This window comes from Manduca sexta, chromosome 2 (genome assembly GCF_014839805.1).
Source record: "Manduca sexta isolate Smith_Timp_Sample1 chromosome 2, JHU_Msex_v1.0, whole genome shotgun sequence".
NCBI lineage: Eukaryota > Metazoa > Arthropoda > Insecta > Lepidoptera > Sphingidae > Manduca > Manduca sexta.
In genome coordinates, this window is record NC_051116.1 from 88,690 (window position 1) to 116,436 (window position 27,747).

The window sequence follows — 27,747 nt, forward strand, 5'->3', positions numbered from 1 at the left end:
AATAACTTGAATAAAGTCTATTAAAAAGGTCCCTTTTAAAATTGAGGTTCGGTAAAATATAGCGTCAGCGGGTCGCACGTCAGCTAGTTGTAGGATGTATTTTATATCCGCCTGGATAGCGACCGTACAGTGTTAAAACCCGCCATAGTGGCTCCGTGTCGCGTTCCGGGATCAGCCTGTGTCCATCCGGTTCAATAGGCCAGCATAATTATATCGACTGGCGAGAAGTAATCATCTCTCGTGTGTCAACATTCTATTGGAGCCCACTCCACTTACCATCAGGTGCAGTTGGCTCACTTTACCTGTATAAAAAAACGTGATACCAACTTTTAACTCTTTACATAATAAAATAATAATAATAATAATATCAGCCCTGTATTATATACTTGCCCACTGCTGAGCACGGGCCTCCTCTACTACTGAGAGGGATTAGGCCTTAGTCCACCACGCTGGCCTAGTACGGATTGGTAGACTTCACACACCCTCGAAATTCCTATAGAGAACTTCTCAGGTATGCAAGTTTCCTCACGTTTTCCTTCACCGTTAAAGCAAGCGATAATTCACAAAGAATACACACATAATTTTTTTGAAAAATCAGAGGTGTGTGCCCTTGGGATTTGAAACTGCGGACATTCGTCTCGGCAGTCCGTTCCACAACCAACTAGGCTATCGCCGCTTACATAATACATAATATTAACTTTTAATCCCGAAAAGGTAGGTAGAGGAGCAACTAACACTCATACTTTTCCGTGTGTATTTCTTGATGATTTAGACGAGCCTACTGGAGAATAATTTCAAGACTCCAGGCTGATACTGTATGGAAAAACATTACTTTTCCCGTCCCCGGATTTGAACCTGAAACCATAATACAACTATACCATTACTATTTTTATTGTTGTTTTCTTTTTTGTAACTTTGAACTTCGAACTAGAATCTGACATATTTACTATATATTCAATTCTCTTTATTTTAAAGGTATTTTTTTTTACATTTTTACATATACATTTAAAAAAAAACATACATATAAAAATATAAAAAATGTATGACCCTCCGATGGCGAAGCGCAAGACCCAGGCCACCGGCGGTTAGGGATTCAAAGTGAGGAATCGCCTCACAATGCCCGCCGTGTTCAGCAATACTGCCTTCTGCATCTGGCCTCCGACCCAACGGCCAATTGAGAGCTTCCGAAGATGTTGGTCGAGGCTCTTTGGTATCAATCCATGCGCAGAAACGACAATCGGAACAATAATTGTAGAGTCCACATCCCACATGTCGGTAACCTCATGTGCCAAGTCTAAATATTTAGACATTTTATCTTTTTCGGCTTTAACAAGGTTATCGTCATGCGGAATGGTAACATCAACAAGTATTGCCCGGCGCGACAATCGATCTACTATCACAATATCAGGCTTATTGGCAACAATTGTCCTGTCTGTGATAATAGATCGATCCCAATACAGCGTTGCATGATCATTTTCGAGAACTGGTTGTGGTATATACTGGTAATATGGTACTTCAGAAGACACAAGACCATATCGAAGAGCAATTTGCTGGTGTAAGATCTTGGCTACAAGGTTGTGTCTATGCAAGTACTCGCCGTTAGCAAGATACGAAAAAACGGAAATTACATGCCTGATTGATTCACCAGGACGATGGCATGCCCGACAAATATCGACCGTACCGTCCTTCAGGATGTATTTCCTATAATTGTTCGTTTTGATAACTTCGTCCATAATTGCAAAGACCAAACCCTCAGTTTCCCCAAAGAGGTTACCAAAACGTAGCCAAGATACGGACGCAAGCTGGTCCACATCAGGTCCATGAAGGGCCCGATAGAACCGACCGTGTAATTCTTTGCTCATCGATATTTCCCTGCGCTCCCTTATACCCAATACCAGAGGTCTCCGCCAGTTCTCTTTCGCCAAGGAAAGCGGGGTTAATCCTTTATCCACCATAACTACAATCCTATGCATGCCCACTTCACTGTGAAGGAAATAACATATTTACTTATTGTTACTGATTTGTAAAGGATACGCAATACAAGTTCTAAGCTTAGTGCGCATTCTAACTCACTTGTAATAACCCACATAATATAAGTGCTATGATTTGTAAATAAATAAATAAATTAGGTAGTTAAGAGCTTTACTTTCAATCATTAATGTATATCTTTGTTCACAGCGCCGCCGAACCAGGTGGAGATCACGAATCACCCACCATACTCGAAGCTGGAAGTTAAGGAAGGCGAGGATGTCTCCTTGGAGTGTTTGGTGAAGAACGCGAAGCCCCCTGCGAGGATCGTGTGGTTCAGAGGAAACGCTGAGCTGAAGGGAGATACAGGTGCGTTTCATAACATGCTAGCTAAAAAAATTGCGTCAACTAATATCAAACACACACACACCACACACAGCATCACGCATTTATTCCACGAAGGGAGATATGCAGAGGCGCAACCAGGGCACCCACTTTTCGCCAAGTGTGTTCCGTCCCATGATGTGATATCGGGCACAAATTCCAGACTCCGGGCTGATACTGAGCAGAAAAATCCAAATATCACTTTGCCTGACCCGAGATTCGAACCCAAGACCCCAGAGCGCTGTCGTACCACGCATGCAATACAACTACGCCACGATTATACTTTTTATCTTAAGGAGGGACAGCAATAAGTCCATTAGATTTTTGTTAATGGGTTGGTGTCGACTGTCGATACGAAATAGTGAAACAGTATAGGTATATAATAGAAAGCTGGCATTATATATTAGATATCTCACAACACAGCGAAAATGAGTCGCACATATTAATAAAGCTTTTATTAACCGAATAAGTTTTCCCAAAATAGAGAGACATGGAAATACGGCATAACTAAAGAGCGAAGAAGATAAAGATTCAGTTTATTTCTACTCTAACGTTAGCTTGTGGAAACGAATAGGTTTGTAAACAAGATATTGTTTAGAAAGATTTTATTATTTTTTCTTACCGATTTTCCTATTTTTAGAAAAGGTATTCATGATGTGTATAACTGCCTTGGTAGAGTATTTATATTACGAAACGTCTGCAGTGCTAAGGTTAGGTTTCAAACCTTGTAACGCACCAAAAAATAATTGTGACTTAGTTTTTTTCATCTGAATAATTACTGTCACAGCGCAAAGTCAGGCAGTTGATGGTGTGATACCCCCGTGCCTCGGAAAACATGTAAAGCCGTTGGTCCTGCGCCTGATCTCCTGTCATGTCGGATTGCCGTCTCACCGGCCTAATTGTTTGTTTTTAATTACTTTCGTGGATAAAAGGAGTGTAGGCATTGATCTAGTACATTGTATTAGGAACCTTATTAGCGGAAAAGGTTATAAATATGGGCGAAGCCACGAGCAAAACCTACTAACATATTTATATTTACTTTCAAGCAATCTCAATAAAGGCTACACTCGATCAAATATGATAATTAATGAAATATAGGTCAACATTCAGCAAATATAATTAGTTATTTAATTAATATATTGAATATAATTTGACGTGGTTGACTAATTGGCTCATGGTGCATCATAATGATCGTCTGTACGTTGGACCTTAATTAAACAAGTTTTGGATTTCAGTAAACAATTGTTGTGTCATTAACGAAATGCGAGCTATGAGAGCTTTGGTACGGAGGTATCTATCGAATTTTAGGAATAACGATATTTTTCTAGTGTGGGATTTAATGATTATAATCTTTACTATATCCATATCCCAAGTACATGTAAAATTAGTTTCAACTAAGACGTAATCTTGTACCTCAAACACCACACAACTCACTGACAATATTTGATTTTATTCAATCATAATAAATATAGTTGCTTAAATAACTTGGGAAACTGATTCTTTCCTAACCGAATTTCAGCCATGGTGGCCAATCTCAACGTAGATCAGCCAAGAACGTATACTATATTATAATGCATAAGTGTGTGCGCAATACACAGGTGCACTGTCTGTTCCTTCACTCTCATAGTCCGGTGAGACGGCGGACATGACCGGAGAGAGAGTAGAACTAATAAACTCGTGAGTTGACAGTCACTTCAACAAGTTATTTAACAATTTAAGTTTTATTTATAAAACGAAGTATTGCCTGTTTAATACTTTCTTATATGGGAATATCCAAAGGACCCTAATTCACTTGATAGTAAGTGGAGTGGGGTCCAATAGAATATTGACTGACGAGAGATGATTACCCCTTGAAAATCGACACAATTATGCCGGTCTGTTGGATATACACAGGTTGATCACGGAACGCGACACACTTACGTGATCCACTATGGTGGGTTTTAAAACCTTGTGTACGGTGGTCGCTATCCGGGCTGATATAAAATATATACCACCAATAAATAATATAATACATAGCATAAATATTAAATACTGCTTTGGTGATGTGCTATTTTGCGTCGTGTGTACCGTCTGCGCTGTGACTTAAACCTTAAAACGAATGGAATAAGTAACGGTATTTTATTTTTATTGTTTCACAGCATGTTTGGGAACTTTATGCGATGTATTAAACACGATAATATCGTATGGTATTTTACGACAAACTTATTGATATCTGACAAGATTGCCGAATCCGGTGACGTGTTAAATTTTCCAGAAGACCACTGTGTTCTTTTGCGGAAGTTGCGTTATGGTTTTATGATAAAGGGGTAAGCAGGAATATAACATTTCGTCGGGTATATTATATCTCATGTAATAGCAAGGTTATTTCTATTCATCGCGCACGGCAGACTTCTAAAGCCTTGAGATGGCGAGTCGGGTGCATATATCACCTACCTTTCAAATAGGCCGGCATAAGTAGCTAGAGATAAACATCTCTGATCAATCAGCAATCTGTACAGACTCGACTCCTTAGCATCAGTGCTTTGGGGTAACTTTGCATTGACGGTATAAAAAAATCCAGAGGTCTTACAGATTTTACTTTACTCTTATTAATAGCGGTATGACTACAATGCTGGTCTCGGGTTCGTTCCTGGGTCAGACGAAGGGATATTGGATTCTTATATTCAGTTTCAGCTCGAAGTCTGGAATCTGTAACCGATATGGCAATAGGCTCACCTCCTATCATCATGGGACGAAATAGACACGGCGGAAAGTTGATGAATTAGTTGCGCGGGGATAAACAGCGCGAGCGTGTGTGTGTATTATCCAAAGACAACCTTTTGCTCGTAGTTTAAGCCGCGAGAAATAGTTTTTTCGGGATAATAGTCTCGGTATATGCTCAACCTTGATAAAAAAAACTGCCTAGTGCCTTACCAGAGTCTCAAACTATCTCCATACCAAACATCATCGATATGTTATAGTTTTAAGTTTACCTGTGTTTACAGATTTACTGAAAATCACTCGCGATCAATAAAAAATATCTCAATATAATTTCCATTCCCAAAATGAGCCTGATAAAACATGTATAACACATTGGATGAAGTGTCAAAAATATTAATAGGAAAAACGGCACGGGCATTACACCGCGTCGCGAGACGTCGATGGCATAAAATATTAGCTGTCGATACTTGTTAGTCGCATCACTAGGCGCGTGGATTTATAGCGCTGGATGCGACAGAAGCGTTAATGCCAAAATTATGGCGTAATTGGACGATTTTTATTAAGTGTAGAAGCCATGAAAGTAGCTAAATTCATATTATTTTTGTTGAAAAATATATTTTTAAATTAATAAAAAAAAATGCTTTATTCACCACGTCGGCGAACATAGTTGCACTTATGATAAGTCAAGGTACATGAGAATATTTAATTATTACTTAATTAAACTAGCTTAATAAATAAAGACAATTTATATTGAAAATAAAATAAATGCAAAATATACTAAACAAAGAAGCCAGCTCGGGCTGGCAGCAAAGAAAGAAATAAAATGATGATGATGATGATGAATAATAAAATAGTATCAGGCCTTATTATATAAAGTAATAGAGGAAGCCCATGCTAGGCATGCAAAAGTAACTCTTTTTATAACGCTTGCACGAATGAACCCCTGAATCGATTTGGACAAAACTTGGTAAGAAGATAGTTTTAGAACCTAAAAGGGGATACGCTACTTTTAATCTCAGAAAACTATTAAAGACGGACGAAGCCGCGAGTTTTTCAAACTATATTTTGCCCTGACATCTACCCCTGTGATTTATTTTCTCGGTACAAAATACGACTGTCCTGTTCTCTAACATATATCCAGAATTTTATCTAATTGCCACCTTTCATCCAAATTTCATATAAGAGTTTTGCATTTACTTCTTCCGAACATGTTGTCAAACTTTCGAACATTATGTCAAACTTTTATAATATTAGTAAGATTATCCAGTAATTTCTATCTCCTTCCATTACTGAAATTAAGCTTCAATTCAAACCTGTAATTAAGGCATCTAAGAATAAATTTTCCAAGTTTTTGACCTTGGTAAGTTTATTAGTATCATGCAAAGGTAATTTTGTTACTAACTTTATCCATTCCACTTTTTTACCTGCGTAAAGTATCGGAATATAATTTTAATTAATTATCCTTCTAAAGTAGAATTTTCTAGCTAAAAATATTGTTTTCTTGCGAGGTTAAGTGACTAGTATATTCTATATTTCTGAAATTATGTCTACCTTATCAACTACTGCCCATGAAAAGTAGATTCACCATCCAACACCTTGAATTACAAAGTATTGTTTGGAATTCCACTGCGCTCGCCATCCTGAGACATGAGATGTTAAGTTTCATTATGTCCAGTAGTTACATTGGCTACAAGTCCAGTAGTTACTTGGCGGCAGAAATAGAAATTGCGTTAGTACCCAGGCGGACTCTCACATATGAGAGACCAGTCAAACGCTCTACTAATTATTTTGATAATTACTAAATAATAATCAATTATTTGTGAGAATCCGCGTCACCAAAAAAATCCATTTACATAAGCTACGTTACACAGCACGCGTTGCTTTTCAAGTTAATTTTTAATCCATGTCACATCCAGTCAGCTCGCATCCCGCATCCAATAATGCGGAGTGACATTGACGCATCCGTGGCCCTCGATATTTCGCGAGGTACACCGAAAAATTCCCTTTTTGCACGTCCCGGCTGTGGCCTCGCGTCGATTTTTTAATTCAATTCCATTTGAGACCGAAGAGATTTTATCGATTTTAATTTTACATACTTATGTCTTGATTGTGAGAAATATTCAAAACTGATTTATTCTTTGATATTTGTTTTTATATTACTAGGTTTTTTGTTTATTTTTTTAATTAACTTTTGCTCACGACTTCGCCTGAATGTAGGTGTTTTCCGGGATTAAAGTCCAACTATATATTTTCCCGGGATAGAAAGTATCCTATAAACTTTCCAGCGTCTTAAACTATCTCCATACCAAACTTCATAAAAATCTGTTCAGTAGATTTTGATAAAATCGATAACATACAGACAGACAGAAAAGGGGACTATGTTTTATAATATGTATATATCTATACTTATAAAGCTGAAGAGTTTGTTTGTTTGAACGCGCTAATGTCAAGAACTAATAACCAAATTTAGATTTTATTCTCTAATAGGAAGCTACATTACTCCTAAGTGCTATAGGCTACATATTATCTCGGCAAGCCGCAGGTGAAGATTATTCTTTGATATTAATATCAGCCCTGTATTACATACTGTCCCACTGTTGAGCACGGGCCTCTACTACTGGAAGGGATTAGGCCTTAGTCCACCACGCTAGCCTAGTGCGGATTGGTAGACTTTACATACCCTCGAAATTCCTATAGAGAACTTCTTGGGTATGCAGCTTTCCTGACAATGTTTTTATTCACTGTTAAAGCAAACGATAATTCACAAATAATACACACATCATTTTAGAAAAGATAGAAGTGTGTGCCCTTGTCTTTTGAACCTGCGGACATTCGTCTCAGCAGTCCGTTCCACAACTAACTAGGCTATCAAACGGGTAGTATATGGTTTTCTAACTGGATCTTCCAGGAATCGAACCTCAGACTGGAAAAACAAGTCTCCCTACCTATACAAAACTATATGTCTTTACATCATTGATATTCCCACTACCATTTACTTTCAAACATAACGCCTCAATCTAGGCCAAGAAGGACCCAAGTGTTTATCCAAGACCTTTATTCAATCTAGAATACCAGTTAATTAGTTTTCGACGTTGCGCGAAAGTTCGTGAAAATTTTCATTACCATCCGTTGGCGTTTCACGGATCCGTTTAATTGGGTGTCGATACCTCCCTGGCACCCCCCTACCTCCCTTATTGGCCATGTTGATTGGATTTATTAAAAGCTATTGAAATGTACGTTTAAAAATGCGTTGAATGGTGTCGCGGATTGATTTTGTATTGAACTGTGAGGGTTGAATTCTCAAATTCGATGATATTTGTTTCTAAAAATGAGAATCTGGGATTAGAATTTGCGCCTGAAGTATTGGTAATGCAACAAAAATGATTTTTCATGTTTTTGTTAGTATAACAAGCTTTTATATTTTCCCGGGATAGAAAGTAGCCTACAACCTTTCCAGGGTCTTAAACTATGTCCATACCGAACTTCATTACAATCCGTTCAGTATGTTTTGAGAAAATCGATAACATACAGACAGACAAAAAGGGGATTTTGGAGTTGAGAGCTGGCGCCCCAACCAAAGCCCGCCTGTTACATCCTACACACTGAGGACACAAGCATTTTTTTTTGTGTCGCTGAGGAATTACCTTACTACCACCCAGCCTTCATGGGGGGCGACTGAGCGGTTATGTTGGGGTAACCGTGCCTTACGGCCCGGCGTTGAGCCGCCCGGATTTAATGTTGACCTTCGGGCGACCGCCGGGCCGAGTCCCTAACACTACGCACCTTACGCAGGCCCTACCAACTAAAACTCCACGGTAGCTCTCTTTGCCGTATTTGGGACGGCTGCGGGCTCCCTCCGACGGAAGTGTCTAAGTCTTCGTCCGCAGCCGTCCCTAAGGGTGCAATCACCGAGAACCCTTCGCCACCAAGAGTCAGAGCGCGTTCCCTGACCCTTGGCCCCTAGAGCCGCTCTACTCGCTCTATGGCCCAGCCAGCACTGTTGACAGGGTTCAGACCTTAATCTACCACAAAATTCTTATTATTTCAATGGAATTTAAATTCACTCGATCATAAACACAATTTTACCATTTAATCATATATAACGATATAATAACATCAGTTATGAGCGATACAGCAACCTTCGCAGTGCTCGGTTATTGCGAATCCCGCAAAAAACCCTCCCAATAAATATACGGGAAACCGCGAGACGCTCTCCCGAACGTAGTTTAAGGCATAAAAGAAAGCGTATTCCGTGAACTAGTTATCGTATATAGAACAGTAGCGAAAAGTGAATATTTCCGAGAACCCGACACGACATTTAGTTACGTATGTATAAATACAGTCTACAAATGTAATGATAATTAGATTCAATATAAAGGCGAGCCGGCAAAAAGCGAGTTAATGAACCTTACAACACTAATATAGAGTTAATAATAAAAAGACAATTGAGTTTGAGACGAGCATGTCTTTCGTCTCGGGACGCGATATGATCGCACATAAACAGTACCAACAGCATACAAAATGAATTACAATGTGCATAGCATTCCACTGCGCTCGTTATACAAGATGATAAATCTCATAACGCCCAGTAATTACGCTGACAATGTCCTACAAATCTGAACTTAACAGGGCATTCAAACTGCTGTTTGGCGGTAGAAATAGACGTTGCGTTGATAACTAGCCAGTGTGACTCTCGCATATTAACGACAAAGTCAAAAAGAACTTTAATGGAAGGCCATTAGTTAAAAAAAAAGGTTTCTAATTTCTTATAAATCTTCGCTTCGGAACGTATTATCGTTGTGAAGAAGAGGCATTAGAATCTTCTTCAGCAATACAATATGAGAAACATAATATAATATAACTGTAAATACTAATTGCATTGACATTTTTCACCTTTCTCCATCTCAGTACAGGAAAAAAATTCTATCTGCCAAATAATTATATATTAAGGTTTTTAAAGAATGTTCTCTAGGTGTTGGTGCGTACTTATTTTGCGCCACCTCTCTCGTTACATGGCTTTGTAATCTGTGGAAACTGTTTTGGATTATTTAAGTATTTCTATTTGTATTTTTTTTTTATTATTATATAAGTAAAATTGTACTCTATTGTTTCCCAAATAAACTAAAATAAAATATCAGTAAAAATCGCTTCCCGCTCCGCTCTTAACACACCGCCTCCCATAAAGAAATAAGAATTCAAGGAAGGCGGTTTGATGGTTTCTTTATCTGTTATTATAACGTAATATTACCTTTAGTACGTGTATACAATTGTAATACATATTGAAATTTATGTGTATGAGCGTAAGGTGTTTTTTCCTACAATTGACGATGTTAGTCTAGGTAAGCGAGATTATAGGCGAAAAATATTACAAAGTTATATACACTAAATTTTAGCACCGAAGAGGTAGCCAGAGACATCTTGCTTACTCCTATTTATCATGCTGAAATAAAAAACATCTCAGAGCCTAGTGAGGTTACCCAAAATTCACATAACCTCAAATTTCTTATGAAAAATTATCAGCTTTCCAGTGTTTTCCTTGACTGTTAAAACAATGATAATTGATAAATAATATACACGTAACTTTAAAGTCAGGGGTATGCTTGGGTTTTGAACCTGTGGGCCTTCGCCAGTTCATTCTCAACTTTGCTATCATGCACTTAATTTTTTTATATACAGGCTTGTGCAAAGTGACCCCACTGATAGTAAGCGGAGTTCCTTATAGAATGTCGACTGACGAGAGTTGATGTCCCTCGCCAGTCGACACAATTATGCCGGCCTGTTTGAACAAGATATATTCTGATCTCAAAACGCGACACGCTTACGTCATGGGTTCTAACACTGTGTACGGTTTCCGGATACAAAATAAATACTACCATCAACAGAAAATAATACAGCGCTGGTATTGCAAACGTGCCTATACAAAATAGACAAAGCACACCTATCAGCACGACCTGTGAACTAAACAAATGAAATTTCGGCAATAAACGCAACCGAATTACTCATTCGCCTTTATTTGGACGTACAATGGGTGAATTTCGACAAATTCACGCTCCGTGGTGGCTGTGCGCTCATTATGATGTGACGTCATCGGGTAGGGTCACCATGTTGACGGTAGGGTTTTGCAGGATTTTTGTGTAGTAATTAAAATGAAGCAGCGATAGTCTAGTTGGGTGTGGAACGGACCGCCAATACGAATGTCCGCAGGTTCAAATCCCAAGGGCACACGCCTCTGACATTTCAAAAAAATTATGTGTGTATTCTTTATGAATTATCGCTTGCTTTAACGGTGAATGAAAACATCGTGAGGAAACCTGCATACCTGAGAAGTTCTCTATAAGAATTTCGAAGGTGTGTGAAGTCTACCAATCCGCACTAGGCCAGCGTGGTGACCTAAGGCCTAATCCCTCTCAGTAGTACAGGAGGCCCGTGCTCAACAGTGGGCAAGTATATAATACAGGGCTGATATTATTATTATTAATTAAAATGAAATAATATACTATAAAATAGAACAGCTGGTTTTTATGGGCTGTGAATAGGGTAATGTTTGTCTTACGAAAAATGTACGTGAATGACTTTGTTGAACGGTTTCATATTGGGAATGTGATTTGATTCTCTTGTTATTGTAAGCTGAGATATTTTATTAGGAGAAACTGGCTTACTGGCTTTTAAAAAAATCTCTTTCATTTTTGCTCAGAAAAGTTACGATTTAAACATTAGTCATTTAAATTACTAATTAAGCTAGATAAATACGTGAACAATATTTTTTTAATTAAGCACCGACTCCAAAATTGGTAACCAAATAGGTAATGATGATTTTTTTTTTGGTAAAAACCAATTTTTTTTTTGGTATTATTTTTTTTTATTTTAAAGAATATCCCCAATTCTAATCAATCACAGACCCCCTACACCCGCTATGGCAGCGCCTAGATAGCTTAAATTAAGTGGGAGCGACCCCTAGCGTGAGATTACATCTTAACAACGTCGAATAAAGCGTTCCGACGCGCGCTAAATATTACATGTACAAGAATTAAAGCAAGTTGGTTTCATTCTCAAATATTCAGGAAATGTTATATAATTATCTACTATAGGATTTTACTATCATAGACTTACTTTTACTCGCGGTTTCCGCGGTTACATCATCAGCCGCACTGTCCACTGCTAAACATGGGCTTCCAGATTACCAGATCGACCTATTGTAAGCGGCCCACATCCAGCGATCTCCTGCGTTTTTTATTAGGTCATCTGTCCACCTCAAGGTGATTTCCAATGCTGGACTTGCTTCGTGCCTACCACTCCAGAATCTTCGAATGTCGCAAAAAAATACGAAACAACTTCGTGTCGTTTTATTGGTTAAGGGAAAACCACGTGACTGGCGCATCGGTCTCTTAACCAATCAGAATGGAAAGAATCGAAACAAACATCAGATTTAAATAACAACTTACCAGTTGCGATTTTTGTCACATTCTAAGGGATTTTTAAGTTCAACCCATCGATATACATGTACTACGTACTAGATTTGGCGTTCCGAACATTCACTGTGTTCAACGGAATTGAACTGCAATCCATTCATACTGACTTTAGTATAGTCAATATTGACAGCTTGTGGTTATGGACGGAGTGGCGTTCGTGATATAAAACACGAGTCTAAGTGTAAACCTGGATGTGAATAAAAAATATTAGTCAAATAAGTAAAAATATTTGTTGTTCAAGTGAATAAACAGGTTATAACATTGACGTTTTTGTTGCCATTTTAGTTCATATATTGGAAAAATAGTTTATATGGACGTTCGTATCTATAGGATATACGTCAATGGTTCAACCTTACTTCGTACAACATAAATCGGTTTAATGTTTAAGCCGTAAATTGATAATACTTGAACAGAGAATACCTATACATTTATTCGACATGAAAGATGTCCCTATTCAATCTATTTTACGATATCTCTTCTAGAATTTGCTGATTACTATTAGAATACCTACTGATCCTCTTTAATCTAAGCTATTCTTGTTCCAGTGTCGAAAGAAGAAATCAAGGATGTGGAAAGCCAAAATGGAAACCCGAAGGCCATGCGGTTTACTACTGTGTCCAGGTTTGTATAATGTTATGTTATTATCCCACTGCTGGGCATGAAGCTACTACTACAACAGACAAGTGGCTCATCGTTCTTGCTAATGACTAAGTATATTTGTACTGATTTTAACCTTTACTCGGTCTTTGCCCGTGTGATGGAGGTTTCCCGGTATTAACAGTAAACTACGCCTTTCCTAGGGTCTCAAACTTCAAACCATCATCTAAATCAATGAATTTTTGATGTCATCGTGTTCAGACAAACTTAGTGAGGGACTTTGCTTTATAATAAGGACTATAATTGCGAAGTTTTGTAAAGATCTTTGATTAATTTTTAGAAGTTACCTCATCTAGTTAGAAAGGTAAGGAAATTTAATAAAAAAAAAAAGCAACTAAATCAACTACTCATTTACCGGCTTTATTCAAAGTGAGAGTTTTATTAACAAGAAATCTGGGAACTTAATAAATCAGGTCAATTTAGACCTAAAGCATTGACACTTTTATAAATATCTATTCCCTGTATATAATATGGCCTATATTGAACCACTAAATAGTTGTTTACTTCCCAAAAACTACCAATTATATTACTTTTAAATCAGTTTAGTTTCCTCATAAATTTTACAAACATCCAACTCTCTCGAACCCCACATGTCGCAATAATATTCAGTGTAATATAATATTCCCTCTGTAACTTTTTGACCGTCGTCAAATCGTGCCGACAAAATGCCAACATTCAAATTAGTTTTGTTTCCTTTAACATTGACATATATGTTAAATAATGTTTGTTAATACTAGTTTTCGCGCGTGTTTTTAGATAGAATTTATTTGGGCATTAGAATTTCTTTGTTTTAAAAAAGAATGCTCCCCTTTGTAAAGTTAATGTGTTGGATTTTAAACTTACAACCTTCGTCTTGACAGTCTATTTTAGTCATTAGTATAACTTCAAAAGTATATATGCAGTCCGTCAAGCACCACTAGGCCAGCGTGGTGGACTAAAACCTATTCTCTCTTAGTAGTAGAGGAAGCACATGCCAACAGTGGGAAGTATATAATACTCTCACACAAATATCCATTTATGGTTACTAAAATTTAAAGATATCTAGAAAAATTAAGCAGAAAATTAACAATGTGAAAGTAATAAACAATTCATAAAAATAAAATCATATTCGATTCAGTAATTTTGATTTAACATAGCGACGTACATAACAGCATCACGCCTTTGTATACCCATGTCAGAATGATATTATAGCTAAATTATGGAGTTAATAGAGATAGCTAAGATGGAAGCCCAGGGGATCGGATTATTCGCATATTGTGTTCCGGGATTGTTTAGTTATAACTAATTCGGGAGTTTGTGGAGTATCATTTTGCGCTTGCGGTGTTTGAATCTTGATTAGTGTACATCTTATTTTAATTTGGTTTAAATTTTTTAAGGTTTTTCACTTGGTCTTACTTCCATTGTACTCCATTTCTGAAGTAAAAAATTTGCTCACAGTTTTAGTAATAATGAGGATTCCTATAATGAAACATAATTAAGTATAAGATCTTCATTAAAATGTCCCTAGCCATACAATATACAAGCTTAATTCTTATTCTTCCTCATTTAAATCACTTCAATGACGAAGGTAACCATTCCAAGAAAATTTACGTAACAATATTCTACATAAGAATTCTCGAAAGTAATTTTGCCAACTTGAAATAACCAGTGTGGTTGTAAGGGCTTAACCGTCTCAATAGTAGACCCATTCCTAGCAGTGTTAATATAGATCTTGGATTGATTGATAGTTATAATTGTACACGATACGTGTACGACTACCGCGCTGAGGTCCTGGGTTCGAATCCGGGTCAGGCAAAAATAATTGGGTTTGAGTTTTTCCATCTTAAAAAATACTCAGTCGCAGCTCGGAGTCAGGAAGTTGACGGTGTGATACCCCCGTGCCTCAGAAAGCACGTAAAGCCGTTGGTCCTGCGCCTGATCTCTGTCCGGTCATGTGGGATTGCCATCTCTGGACAATGAGAGTGAAGGGACAGAGAGTGCACCTGTGTATTGCGCCCACACATGTGCACTAAATTATCTCCTGCGTACTTAGCTGATCTCCGTTAAGATTGGCCGCCGTAGCCAAAATTTGCTTAGGAATCACACAATATAGGGTATCATTAACAAAACATTTATGTCATCATTTTCGGTATTAATGATACTACATCGTTTCTCTCTTAGCAAACCATTTTGCCTGTCGAGGCTAGATAACTATTTTAGAAGCACTAGCCTAGAGCCCAATCTGCATACATTACACCCATTCGGGAAACAATGTTGACAAATCATCATGGATCATCAGATGAGCTTGTGTGTGTTGGTTTCGTGAGGAAAATGTGACTTGACGTGAACGAATAAGGTTTAATTTAGAATGTGTTTATGGTTTAGCAAAGTATGGACCTGATGATTAGTACAAGGATTAGGTAAGTCTCTTCAGTGAGGGTTCATGCACTGTTGTATTCTGGTTTGAAGGATATTTGTAGCCATCGTAATTACTTTAAGCAGTAATAACCTAGTTGGTTGTGGAACGGACTGCTGAGACGAATGTCTGCAAGTTCAAAACCCAAGGCACACACCTTTGACTTTTTTAAAGTTTTCTGTGTATTCTTTGTAAATTAGCGCTTAGTTTAAAGGTGAAGGAAAACATTGTGAGAAACCTGGATACCTGGGAAGTTCTCTATAGGAATTTTGAGAGATTAGCCCTTAGTTCACCACACAGCCCTAATACAATTCTTGTTTACCGATAATTAATATCCAAGTAACTCTAGATTAGTCATGAGAAAATAAAAAAAAATCATAGACGACAGGTTAATGAAATCAAAGCAATAGCATTTAAACTATTTATTTTTCTACACACACATAAAAACAACAAAAATAAAACTATAAAAAAACACACACACAGTTAACAGCGTTAGTATACGACGGATTTGTTGCATCATGTTTGGTAGAAAGGTTACCAGTTCAATATTCGCGGTTTAACAGCAGTGATTTTCAGCTGTCCACAATTATCACAAAAAAACTTTTCAAATCTTAGCAGGTGGTACATGGATGAGAATACCTGACGACAGAACCCTGAGGAGACCATTAGAGAAGATCTTTCCTAAAGAAAAGCAAACAAAGACACAGAGACTAAAATCAATCAATAGATTAGTCTGTTACTTTAACTATGTAGTCTAAATAAAAGCTTGTATTTCCATCGAAGCCAGTTTCCCTCTCAAATTTAAAAACAAAAAACAAAGCTCCAGACAAATATAATTTCATACACACTGAAACTCTCAACTATCAACATTCAAAGGGGTTAAAACGCACATTTAAGGATTGTCGACGTAAGCCCGAATGCGGCGGAACTAAAAAATTCAAAAACTGATTTTTCCACATGGTGCCATCTCGCTTGGTAAAATATTGCATTTCCGGTTTGTCGAGTTGATTAAGGGTGATTTTTTGTACGGTTGGCAGCATTGCCAAGTTGGGCGACAGGTTGGGACGCGGTTAGGTTGTATTTTTGAAAGTTGCATTCACTGGCTTTTGATATAACAGTAGCTACATGATGTTTGCTTTTATACTCATGTGGTATTAACTGCTTTGTAACATTAGTACTTATATCAAACAACATACAGTTTAAAATGAAATGTTTAGAAGAGTCAATACCTTAACAAAAAGGTATATTTTTTTTCATACACAATCAAAGCACAGTATATTCAAATAAAAGAGAAAGCAAAATGCTGCAAATGATTTTTTTATGTAACGTATTTAATAAGAAAGGGTCTATTGAAATGAATCGTAGGTGCTAAATTAGAATTCGGTATTGAATCTTAAACCTTTTGCATCAAAGTTCAAACCCATGTAACCACTAGATTGATGGGAAAATTATATTTACACCGCTCTTCAAACTAAAACGGTACAACATAACAAATATTATTAATATTACTTATAAGATTCCACAAAATCCATACCAACATCTTACAATAATATAATATCAGCCCTGTATTATATACTATCCCACTGCTGTACGGTTCTCCTCTACTATTGAGGAGATAAGGCCTTAGTCCACCACACTGGCCAGATTGGTAGACTTTACACACCCTCAAAATTCCTATAAAGAACGTCCCAGGTATGCAAGTTTCTCAAATAACACATCTTACAACTAGACATTCAAATTAAAACAGCGCTCGGTATAAAAGGCGAATTATTTCAGATTTAACCTGATAAAACCGGATTATTCTGGATATTCTGTTTCAACTGACAGCCCGGGAATTACGCAACCCGGTTTGAAATTAAACGCGGATATGTGGTCGAGAGATTTATAGCTGTTTGTTAATGTCTGATAACGCTTCTTGGGTCAGAGTTGCAACCTTCGGTATACATATAGTTTTGCATAAGTCCTTCTTTTCCCCCTTTTCTGGGGTAGGCAGAGACTAAAGTTGCTTTTTAGCAGGTTTTACGTCGTGTAGAAACGAGTCTGTTTATAATACCAGGGACAATTTCAAAGCCAGTGCTGATTTTGATTCATGATTTGTAGGATCTTGCTTGAGAAGTGGTTTAACCAATTTTGATAGGAATTTAATTAGATTTTTTTAGTGCTCATTTTATAAGCAGTTTCTCCGTCTTCATAGGCCAATAAATACGAAAGTAATTGATTGTTTTTCTTCTTCCCCCAGGGTTCATTTTAAGGCAACTGCGGACGATGACTACGCTGACTTCACTTGCGAGGCGAGACACGAAGCTCTCCAGAGAGACACTCCAATGAGGAGCACGGTCCAGCTCAGCGTGTTATGTAAGTAATCTTTCTCTATCAACTTTAACGACCCGCGCGTCACACCACGCTCCCTGTACGTGGTCTTACACACGCTCCTGAGCTCTCATACACTCCCGTCAGCTCGTCGCTCCACCGGCCCGCGCGTCACACCACGCTCCCTGTACGTGGTCTCACAATCCTGAGCTCTCATTCACTACAGTTCATATCTGCCTCCCTGCCTTCCCTATAATATTGATTTCCTCCACCCTTGGACCCAAAATCTGTGGATTTAATCTTGCCATTTCTTAAATACGTAGTAACGCCATAAGACTCCCGGGTAGAGATATTTCGGTGCATTACTATAGATCGAGGCCTCCCATAGCGAGCATTGTTCGCCTAATAACCCAATTTGGCAGCGAGGGGGGACATATGGCGTACATATGTGCAATACTATATCACTGAGCGGTTCAACGTTTGAGAATGTCGTTAGACAGCGCTTTGGTGAGAAAACGTTTTATGACGAGTATTTCCGTGTCGGCTTGGTTTAGTGGTGATGTAGACTGGGAAGTGTTCGATTCCCAGGTGAAAGAACTATGTGTGGCTTCAAAACACATGGCACTAGATCCCTCAAAGATAGGTGACGTCAAAATCTTAAAGCATGCAAACAGGAAAATATAAAAAAAAATTACTTCTGTCAACCCATATAAATCCAGCGTGGTAGGTCAAAGACGTAACGGATGTTATTACAGAATCCTTGCCCAACAGTGGGCTCGTATTACGGGAAACAAGCATTACATGGGATTTAGGCGTATTACATTAGGTCTCTCATATGTGAGAGTCCGCCTGGGTAGGTACAACCGCAATGCTTATTTATGCCGCCTAGCAGCAGCGTGTAGTCACTGTTGTGTTCCGGTTTTTTTTATTGCTTTGAATAACGAGACGAGCTTGTCGTTCGCCTGATGGTAAGTGATACGATCGTCAATAAACAGTAGAAACACCATCCAACCTTGAATTATATAGTATTGTTTGGTATTCCACTGCGCTCGCCATCCTGAGACATGAGCTGTTAAGTCTTGTTATGTCCAGTAGTTACACTGGCTACAATGTCCTCCATCCAGACCTTGTGGGCACCTACCCAGGCGACTCAAACATATTTAAAGTTAATATTAAAACGATCAAATATAATACATAAATAACTAATTTAAAAAATACAGGACGTATATTTCAATGGATATTCGAATTTAATTAAAATTACACCACTTTGTCTCAGTATTCCGTTGTATCAATATCTTATACTAGCTGACCCGACAGACGTTGTCCTGTCTTAACTATGGATGCACGCGCGCATTCTGTCGATCGCTGACAGTTATTTCAAACCACTGACAGTTATGTAAAATTAATATTGTCGTTAAGTTTCATTAAATTTTCTAATTTTCCGCGCAATTTTTTTATTTTTTTCTTTTATAAGAACCTTCTCATGACAATAACAAACACAACAAAAAAAAATAGTGACATCGGTCCAGCCGTTCACGCGTGATGGCGTGACCAAGGGAAATAGGGATTCATTTTTATATATATAGACATAGATATAGATAGATAATATTTTGTTTTGTTTTTCCTTTGTTTGTATTTCCTTTATCGACTTTATTTATTATTATTTTAAAACACAAGCCACTCGGTTCCGTTAAAATATCACAACCCTTTCACACTTAAAAACATAGTCGAAAATAAACAGCAGTGAAAAGCAAGCTAGGGGTCACGGTGGCCCATGAATTATTAATATGGCCATTTACTGACGCTCTAGCGGCCATGTTTGCCGCGACTTATTGACTCTATCGTCGACTGATTTAATTGCGCGACTGTACCTGTTTTTGAAGTTACGTTTTGAAGCTGACTGTACTGATATTGGGTTTTTAATTTTAACATTCTGCCGGAATTGTGTGTCCATCAGTGTTTTTAGTCAGATATTAGAAGTTTAAAATACGTGTAGAAATATCTTTTTACCTAAAAGGTAGGTAGGAATAAATTCTAACACCGATACAGGATTTTGTTTTAATAAACTCGCGGTAATATATTCCTGACTCAGAAACCGAAGTATTCACAGCCCAATTACGATACCATAACAAAGCAATTTAAACCCTATAATCCTACCACAATAGTTTAAATTTAATTAATTACCTATTACATCACTTTACCGCCCACGAAGACGCGATATTATTATTTATTATCATTGAACAAACAAACACACTGTATATTGGTGAGGCGTTAAATTCCATCAGCCTGTATAATTACGAAACGCTTATTGTTCGTGCCCCTATGCTCGGCTTACGAAGGGGTGTGCTGTGTCGATAAACTTATCGATAATTATTATCGATATTAGCCCTCTATTCGGTTTAGAAATAGGTAGGTCTTCTACCTATTTTACCTGTCTATTTGGAGGTATTGTTTTGTTTCTATGTTCGGGTAATAGCCTTAGTTACGTAGTTGTATAGTGTGTGCAATAGGACCACCGTTCCGAGGTGCTGGTGGTAGGATATATATTATATCCGCCCGGATAGCGACCACCGTACGCGAGGTGTTAAAACCCGACGTAGTGGTTCTAAGTGTGTCGCGTTCCAAGATCAGCCTGTCTATATCCGCTTCCAAAAGGCCGGCATAATTGTGTCGACTCTCGAGAGGTAATCATCTCTCGTCAGTTGACATTCTATTGGACCCCACTCCACTTATTGTGCCGTGCCTGAATAAAAAAAATCCGAATACCCGATTGGTTAAAATTATATAGAAGTTAACAGCCCGGAGTCTGGAATTTGTGCCCGATATGGCGTTAGACTTGGCCATTATCAGTTCAGGACACCTATGTCTACTCCTTCAGAGATAAAGCCGTGATGTGCATTTGTATAATAAATTAAATTTTAAAATACTTCCATTATTGATAGAAAATCTACTCCTACATAATTTTTTATAACATATTTCATTTATAGACTATGGTATTACAGCTTTGAAGATCGAATCGATAACATAAGAAAATATCAATTTCCGACCCAAGAATCAAATCACAGATTTACTTTACACCGCAATTCCGCCAGACCAAAGGCGCAATTAATTTCCTCTAAATTAATTACATGAACAGCATTTAATAAATAGAAAAGTGCCTCGATTTCTTGGGTTTCTTTTCGAGAATGAAGTTTTATACACTGAGACGTGCTTTTACGAGACTTCTCCTCGCCAGGAATAGAACCATTTTACAGCTTCTGCTTTTCAATTTTGAGGCTATTTAAGGATCCTTAGATCGAGTGTAGTATATTAGCTTTCATTTGTAATATTTCCCGTGATATTTTACCGAGACAAAGAGAGATCTTAATTTTAATTCAAATTATAAATAAAAATCCTGTTATAATCAGTCCAGACGGAATTCTGGAAAAATCTTTCACACAAGCGAAATGTAATAAAAAATTGTTTATCGACTCATTTGAATTCCATCGAATCGCCCCCACACTACAGATTTGCGTTACAAAAGACACAGAGGGCGGGAGTCGCGATTTTTTTTAATATACAAAAAATATATTAAAACAAAGACCAAAGAAAACTGTGTAAAACGGAACACCCTCGGGGTAATGAAATGAAAGAATAAATATTATTATAATTTGAAAGCACGGATCTTTTATCCGCCTGTGTATTTGGGTTCAGTAGGACTTTGGCCTTCGTAATACACCGTATACTATCCCACTGATGGGCACGGGGCTTCCTCTACCACTGAGAAGATTTAGATATTAGTCACCATGACCATGACATTATGAGTGCGAGCAGGCTTCACATACCTTCAAAATAATAATGGAGAATACTCAGATATGTAGATTTCCTCACGACGTTTTCCTTCAACATTAAGCGAACAATAATTAATAAACAATACTCATACAATTACGTATTTTTTTCTTATAACGGCACGTCAAAGTGAGCCTGCTTCACTTGATGGTAAAAGGAGAGGGGTCCAATAGAATGTCGACTGACGAGAGCTGATTACCCCTTGACAGTCGACACAATTATGCCGGCCTATTAGAACCGGATATACACAGGCTTATCCCGGAACGCGACACTTACGTGGGCCACTATACACGCTTTAACACCTTTTATATAGCGGTCGCTATCCAGGCGGATATAAAATATATCCTACCACCAACAAAACACCACGTTAAAGGTGTCCTTGGTGCGGACTTTCCTCTCGACAGTCCACACCCAAAGGTTATCATTGTCTCAATATACTGAATATAATGAAATTACGGCTGTGGCATTATAAAAAACCTTTTCAAACAGAACCAAGTTTAATCCGCTTTCCTTTCTATACATTAAAATACAAAGATCCTTTTGTTTTATAAAAACACCTTTTATCATAATGAAGCTACCTTGTTACGTAAATGTGTTTTTTATGGATTCATCTTTTAGTGCTCAGCCTTTTAGATGAAATATCATTTGTGTTTAGTTTATTATAATTATATGAGTTGAATGGAGCGATAGCCTAGTTGGAACGGACTGTCGAGACGAATGTCCGCAGGTTCAAAACCCAAGGGCACACTTCTGACTTTTCTAAAAATTATGTGTGTATTATTTGTGGATTATCGCTTACTTTAACAGTGAAGGAAAACATCGTGAGGAAACCTGCATTCTTAAGAAATTCTCTATAAGAATTTTGATGGTGTGTGAAGTCTGCCCGCACTAGGCCAGCGTGGTGGACTATCGTGTTAAGCCTCTCAGTAGTAGAGGAGGCCATTGCCCAGCAGTGGGCAGTATAATAGATCTGCCATTTTTAAACGCCTTTTACATCTATAATACTACTTTTTAAAGCTAAATACTTACCTTACTCCCAAAATGTAACACAAGAACTAAATTAACGTGTGTAACAGGCCGTAAGTCAATTTGAAATATTCCGTACACAATACGTACGTCCCTGTCTACCCCCGAACAATACCGTGGCTGTCCAAAGTCTGTCGGAATTATTGTGAGAGTTATAACAAAAGTTTTACTCGTATTAAACATACCGCGCGTGTTTTTAGACGTATGGCCGCTTTTACACCGTCTCGAATGCAAAGGAATTGAAATGTGCAGCCTTCTGGCAACATTTTTTGCAATGATGTTTTTTTTTATGCACTGTTAATTAATTAATTTATCAAATTAGGACACAAAAGATATTACAATTAAAAACTATAAAGAAAATAAAAACTAAACTGTATTCCTAGCTCCTTATTCATAGACGATTTTTAACTAAGGACGGAGCATTGCTGTGATAACAAGTTTGTTTCTCAGCTTTGTTCATCTGACAGCCAACTAGATTCAAGTTGTATCTCAATATTAGTCAATCACAACGGCCCTATGTCTACGCACTGCGAAGGCTGCCATGCCGTCAGCACTGAGAAACAGACTTGTTATCACAGCTCCGTCCTTAGATAAAAAACGTCTATGAATAAGGGGGATAATCTTTGCGTCCTTATACTAGTTAATTACTTAAAGTACGGCCAAGATAAATTAAAACTATTGAGTAAACAAAATTGTTTTTTATTATTATAATAAATACATCCTTTTCCACTTTAATGCCACGCTTTTTTATTAGAAAACTATCTTTTGCTCCCAGTTCCGCTCGTGTGAGAGATTTTTTCAAAGATGAAAGACGTTGATGAAAAAAGTCCTGCTATATATTTTCCCAGAATAAAAATAGCCTGTATCAAGCTCTCAAGCTCTATATACCAAATTTCATCAAAATCGATTTAGTATTTCAAGAGTTACACGAGTTCAAACAAACTCTTCAGCTATACTATAATAGTATAGATATGTTGGATACTTTTATCAATGTAATTGTGAAGAAATTACTCATTCATAATATCTAAGGAATTATTTACAATGAATGTAACTTTGGATACAGAAATACATTTTTTCCTTATACCGTCGAAATGCTAACAGCCTAAACTAATAGAAGAGTGCAAATATTCGTAAAGTCTTTGATGTAAGAAAATGCCGGCGTTCCTACTAATATAGATTTGCTCGAGACTTCCCGTCCTTCCAGGAAATGTCTTACTATGAACTATTCGGGATGAAAGTGCCTAGCCTGTTCAGGCGATGCTCCCAGCAAAACGATCCACTAACGTAATTTTTACAAGTTATTGTAAATTTATTATGAACTAGCTGACCTGGCGAACTTCGTACCGCCTAACAGTCGACATATTGACCTTTATATTTATATAACACTAACGTCACTCAATTGTTTTGCCTTCCCGATCCCCTCCACTAACACTTAAACTTTATGATATGGTATTATCCAACTAATACTACCTACAGGGTTACCCCAATGCTGTAGTATTGACAATCTATTTACAAGTGTATATAATATTCATTTAGTTTTATAACATATTACCCATGTAGCTATCCTTGTGAATGCACTCAGAGTACAAATAAATACATCAGTTTCAATTGAAATGAGGTTGAGAGTTCGGAGCGCGCGCGTCAGTGGCACTTCTTTTAATAAGTTGCTTTTGACGCTTAATTAACAATAATAGAAAGACAGATATTCTCTGTCCGACATCTTCATAACAGTGTAAATAAAATGCCAATCCATATCGGAATGTCGAGATACCTGCGTCGCTAGCTTGATTCTCCACGCTGGCCGTCCTTTGGTATGCCAACTCGTTTTTATCCTGCAAATAGACAAGTTATTTCTGTTGTTTACGAGTTTACTGTTTCCCGCGAATTTGCCTGCACTTGGTAAAGTCCTGTAGAGTACCTCAGTACTTTCCTGACACTACAAGTTTACATAATTATAGGGCTAAACCCATCTCTATACGGTTTTAAGTATTTTTTATTATCAATTTCAATTGTTATTCCAATGTACTTTCATTTCACATAATATATAATAAAGCTGCTATTATAATAAAAAATATTCAAATAAGAAATAATTGTAGAGAACAGTCTACCAAATAATTGTAGGTAAGTCTTTTAAATAAAAAATAACGAAGACATTACGCCGCAGTGTGAGAGGGGCCGGCAGTAACAAATTTACCGTCACCAACAACGCTCTTAATTACAAACAGCTCTGCATGAGAACGCGTTTAATTTGTACTAGATTTTATTGTAAGACATAGCAAATATTTGCTTTTAGTATTTAAGTTTGTAATAGACAATATATATTTTTAATATTGCTTCACTTAAGCATTTAAATGCTCTTTGCAAGTTAAAAAATAACCGATATATGTAGATAATAATAGGTAATTTGCCTAACTACGTTCTCTCATTATAAGTACGTATATTTTTTTTTGCATACCGTTGAAACGGTGAACATGTTGCACATGTAAGATATTTAACATCATAATTTATACCATGTTTTATGTAAAATAAATTGATTTGATTTGTAATGAAAAATGCTATAATTTAGTCTATTCCTTTGATTAATAAAGCCTGATAGCATTGTTTGCCAACCAAATAACAAAATATGTATTTTTTTTTCTTTTATCTTTGTTGGGTTTGATCCCCAAGATCGGTAAAGTGATATTTTGGTTTTTCTGCTCAGTATCAACTCTAAGTCTTGAATTGTGGCGGTTAAATGGTACCTAACTTAGCTAATGAAGGTGGTTTGCCTTGCGTACCCCAGAAATGAGAAAAGGTGTGATGCTATATATATAAGAAATAGACTCAATCACACCCAACGCAAAAACATATCTAAAAACGTCACAAGAAACCAAAATTCGGAAATTCGTTTACTTGGGCGACGTAATTGTTCTAGTTATTTTAGTATTAAAATCAAACTACCGAAGCGATTGTGAAAGAAAATATATGGGACCAATCTGGAGGTATGTTCTTTCGACAAAAAAAAATTTTCCAAATCAGTTCATAAATGACCGACTTTGGGTAATAAACATAAAAAATATACAGGTCGAATTGATAACCTCCCCCTTTTTTGAAATAAGTGAAAAACGAACTAAATTATTCAAATACGACATGCTAAAAACGCTGAACAAATATTTGAGCAATACGACTAAAGTAGCCTTCTTCAGTCCGGTAAAAACCATCTCGCTTATACTCCAGAGGGATAGATACAACAAAGCACTACTGCAACGTCAATAAATCATATTCCGCATCCATCGAAATTTAATATTAAAATGCAAAATTTTCCAAACCGAAAAAGGGAAAAGATGTTTTAAAATACAATTCTAAAAGTCTTTCCTAATATTTAGATATTTTTCTGCTCAATATGAGCTAAGTCTATATTTTGGGCCTGATGTGGAGATAGTCTCGCTCCCTATCACGTCATAGGACGGAACTGGTGGTACGTCTCCCATATGTGAGAGTCCGCCTGGGTAGCACCGCATGTTTATTTCTACCGCCAAACAGCAGTATGTAGTCGTTGTGTTCCAGTTTGAAGGACATTGTAGCCAGTGTTACTACTGGACATAATAAGACTTAACATCTCATGTCTCAGGATGGCGAGCGCCGTGGAATACCAAATAATACTTTGTAATCAAGGTATGGTGTTTCTACTGTTTATGGGCGGTCGTATCGCTTACCATCAGGCGAATGGCAAGCTCGTCTCGTCATTCAATAAAAAAAAATCCATTGCGAAAAGTAGGTGCCTGATTGCACCTTTATCTGTCCCTTCAGGAATAAAGATTCTTCAGTACAGAACAATCATTTTATATCATTATTCTTAGTATAAATTATTAAATGCTTGATCATGCATATTAATAAAGTGGGAATCGGGGTTAATGATCGTTTTGGGCAGCAACTTCCCGGAAACGGAAAAGCGTTTTCCATTGGATCGTTTTACAGTTGAATATCACCATTATTTATATACTTAAATACCATCGAGTAGATATTAGTTTCGTGTATAGCGAATGAGAGGCTCGTTGTATTTATAGCCACTAACAGCTGATGAAAATTGGACGACATACATCTCTACCTACCCCTAAAAAGGATAAAATTAAAAAAATCTCATACTTCACCAATAAATCTTTAAATTACATCGGGGCAATTCATGTATTTTTGGAATTAAAAAACATTTTTTTTCGACCTTGCTTAAACTCAGAACTTTAAGATTGACGAGTAAACTGCCACTAAGCCACTAAGACGTTTAAATAAGAGCATTATTTTAAATTAAACTGTACGAAGCGAATCCTTCATTTTGATTTACTGCTGTAATCAACTCTTTTACAACTGCTAATGTTTTAATCAAAGAATCCAATTAATGCTTGAATTACTTTGTACAGATGAACTGCTTCAAGGCTTTAGATTGTCTACCTTTAAAGACAACAATGAAACATAAAATAAATACATCTGATGTTAGATGTCGGACGTCCACCCACGAGGTGGACAGATGATCTCATAAAAGTCGCAGGTCGTTAGATGCGGGCCGCTTCCAATTCGATCTGGAAATCTTTGGGGAAGGCTCATGTTCAGCAGTGGACATCCTACGGCTGATGATGATGTTAAAAGCCTTACCAATCCTCGCTTTGCCGTAATCGGGTAGTTTGTTCAAAGTTTATCTAAATTGACATCATTATGACTTTATAGCCTGACCAAGAAAATAAAAAACGTCGCCATAATAAAATATGAAACTAATTTAATTTAACAACGAAATCAAAGACGAACCCTACACATGACCAGGTATACTTAAGTCTACATTATCAAGGGATTGCAAGCAATTACAAAATCATTTCTTCCACAGATCCGCCAGGAGCTCCCTACATCGAAGGTTATGCTGAAGGGGAGACGGTTCGGCGAGGACAGAGCATGGAGCTAGTCTGCAGGAGTCGTGGTGGAAACCCACCAGCCCAGCTGATATGGTACAAGAACGGGGAACAGATACGAATGGCGTACAGGTAA

The 27,747-nt window shown here is 37.3% G+C and overlaps 1 protein-coding gene across 1 annotated transcript; it reads left to right on the forward strand.

Annotated features, from left to right (window-relative positions):
• Positions 1–2,175: 2,175 nt before the first annotated feature.
• On the forward strand, positions 2,176–27,747 carry LOC115451963 (nephrin-like). Its single transcript, XM_030180386.2, has 4 exons — positions 2,176–2,337; positions 13,067–13,142; positions 17,813–17,928; positions 27,590–27,747. The coding sequence occupies exons 2-4, from the start codon at positions 13,120–13,122 to the stop codon at positions 27,745–27,747; spliced, it is 297 nt and encodes a 98-aa protein (XP_030036246.2). The 5' UTR covers positions 2,176–2,337; positions 13,067–13,119.

Excerpts from the sequence above, each read along its gene's own strand:
- LOC115451963 (XM_030180386.2), top strand. The coding sequence starts at position 13,120 with ATGCGGTTTACTACTGTGTCCAG. Across the intron at positions 13,143-17,812 it reads CGGTTTACTACTGTGTCCAG|GGTTCATTTTAAGGCAACTG; the intron begins GTTTGTATAATG and ends TTCTTCCCCCAG. Across the intron at positions 17,929-27,589 it reads GGTCCAGCTCAGCGTGTTAT|ATCCGCCAGGAGCTCCCTAC; the intron begins GTAAGTAATCTT and ends TTTCTTCCACAG.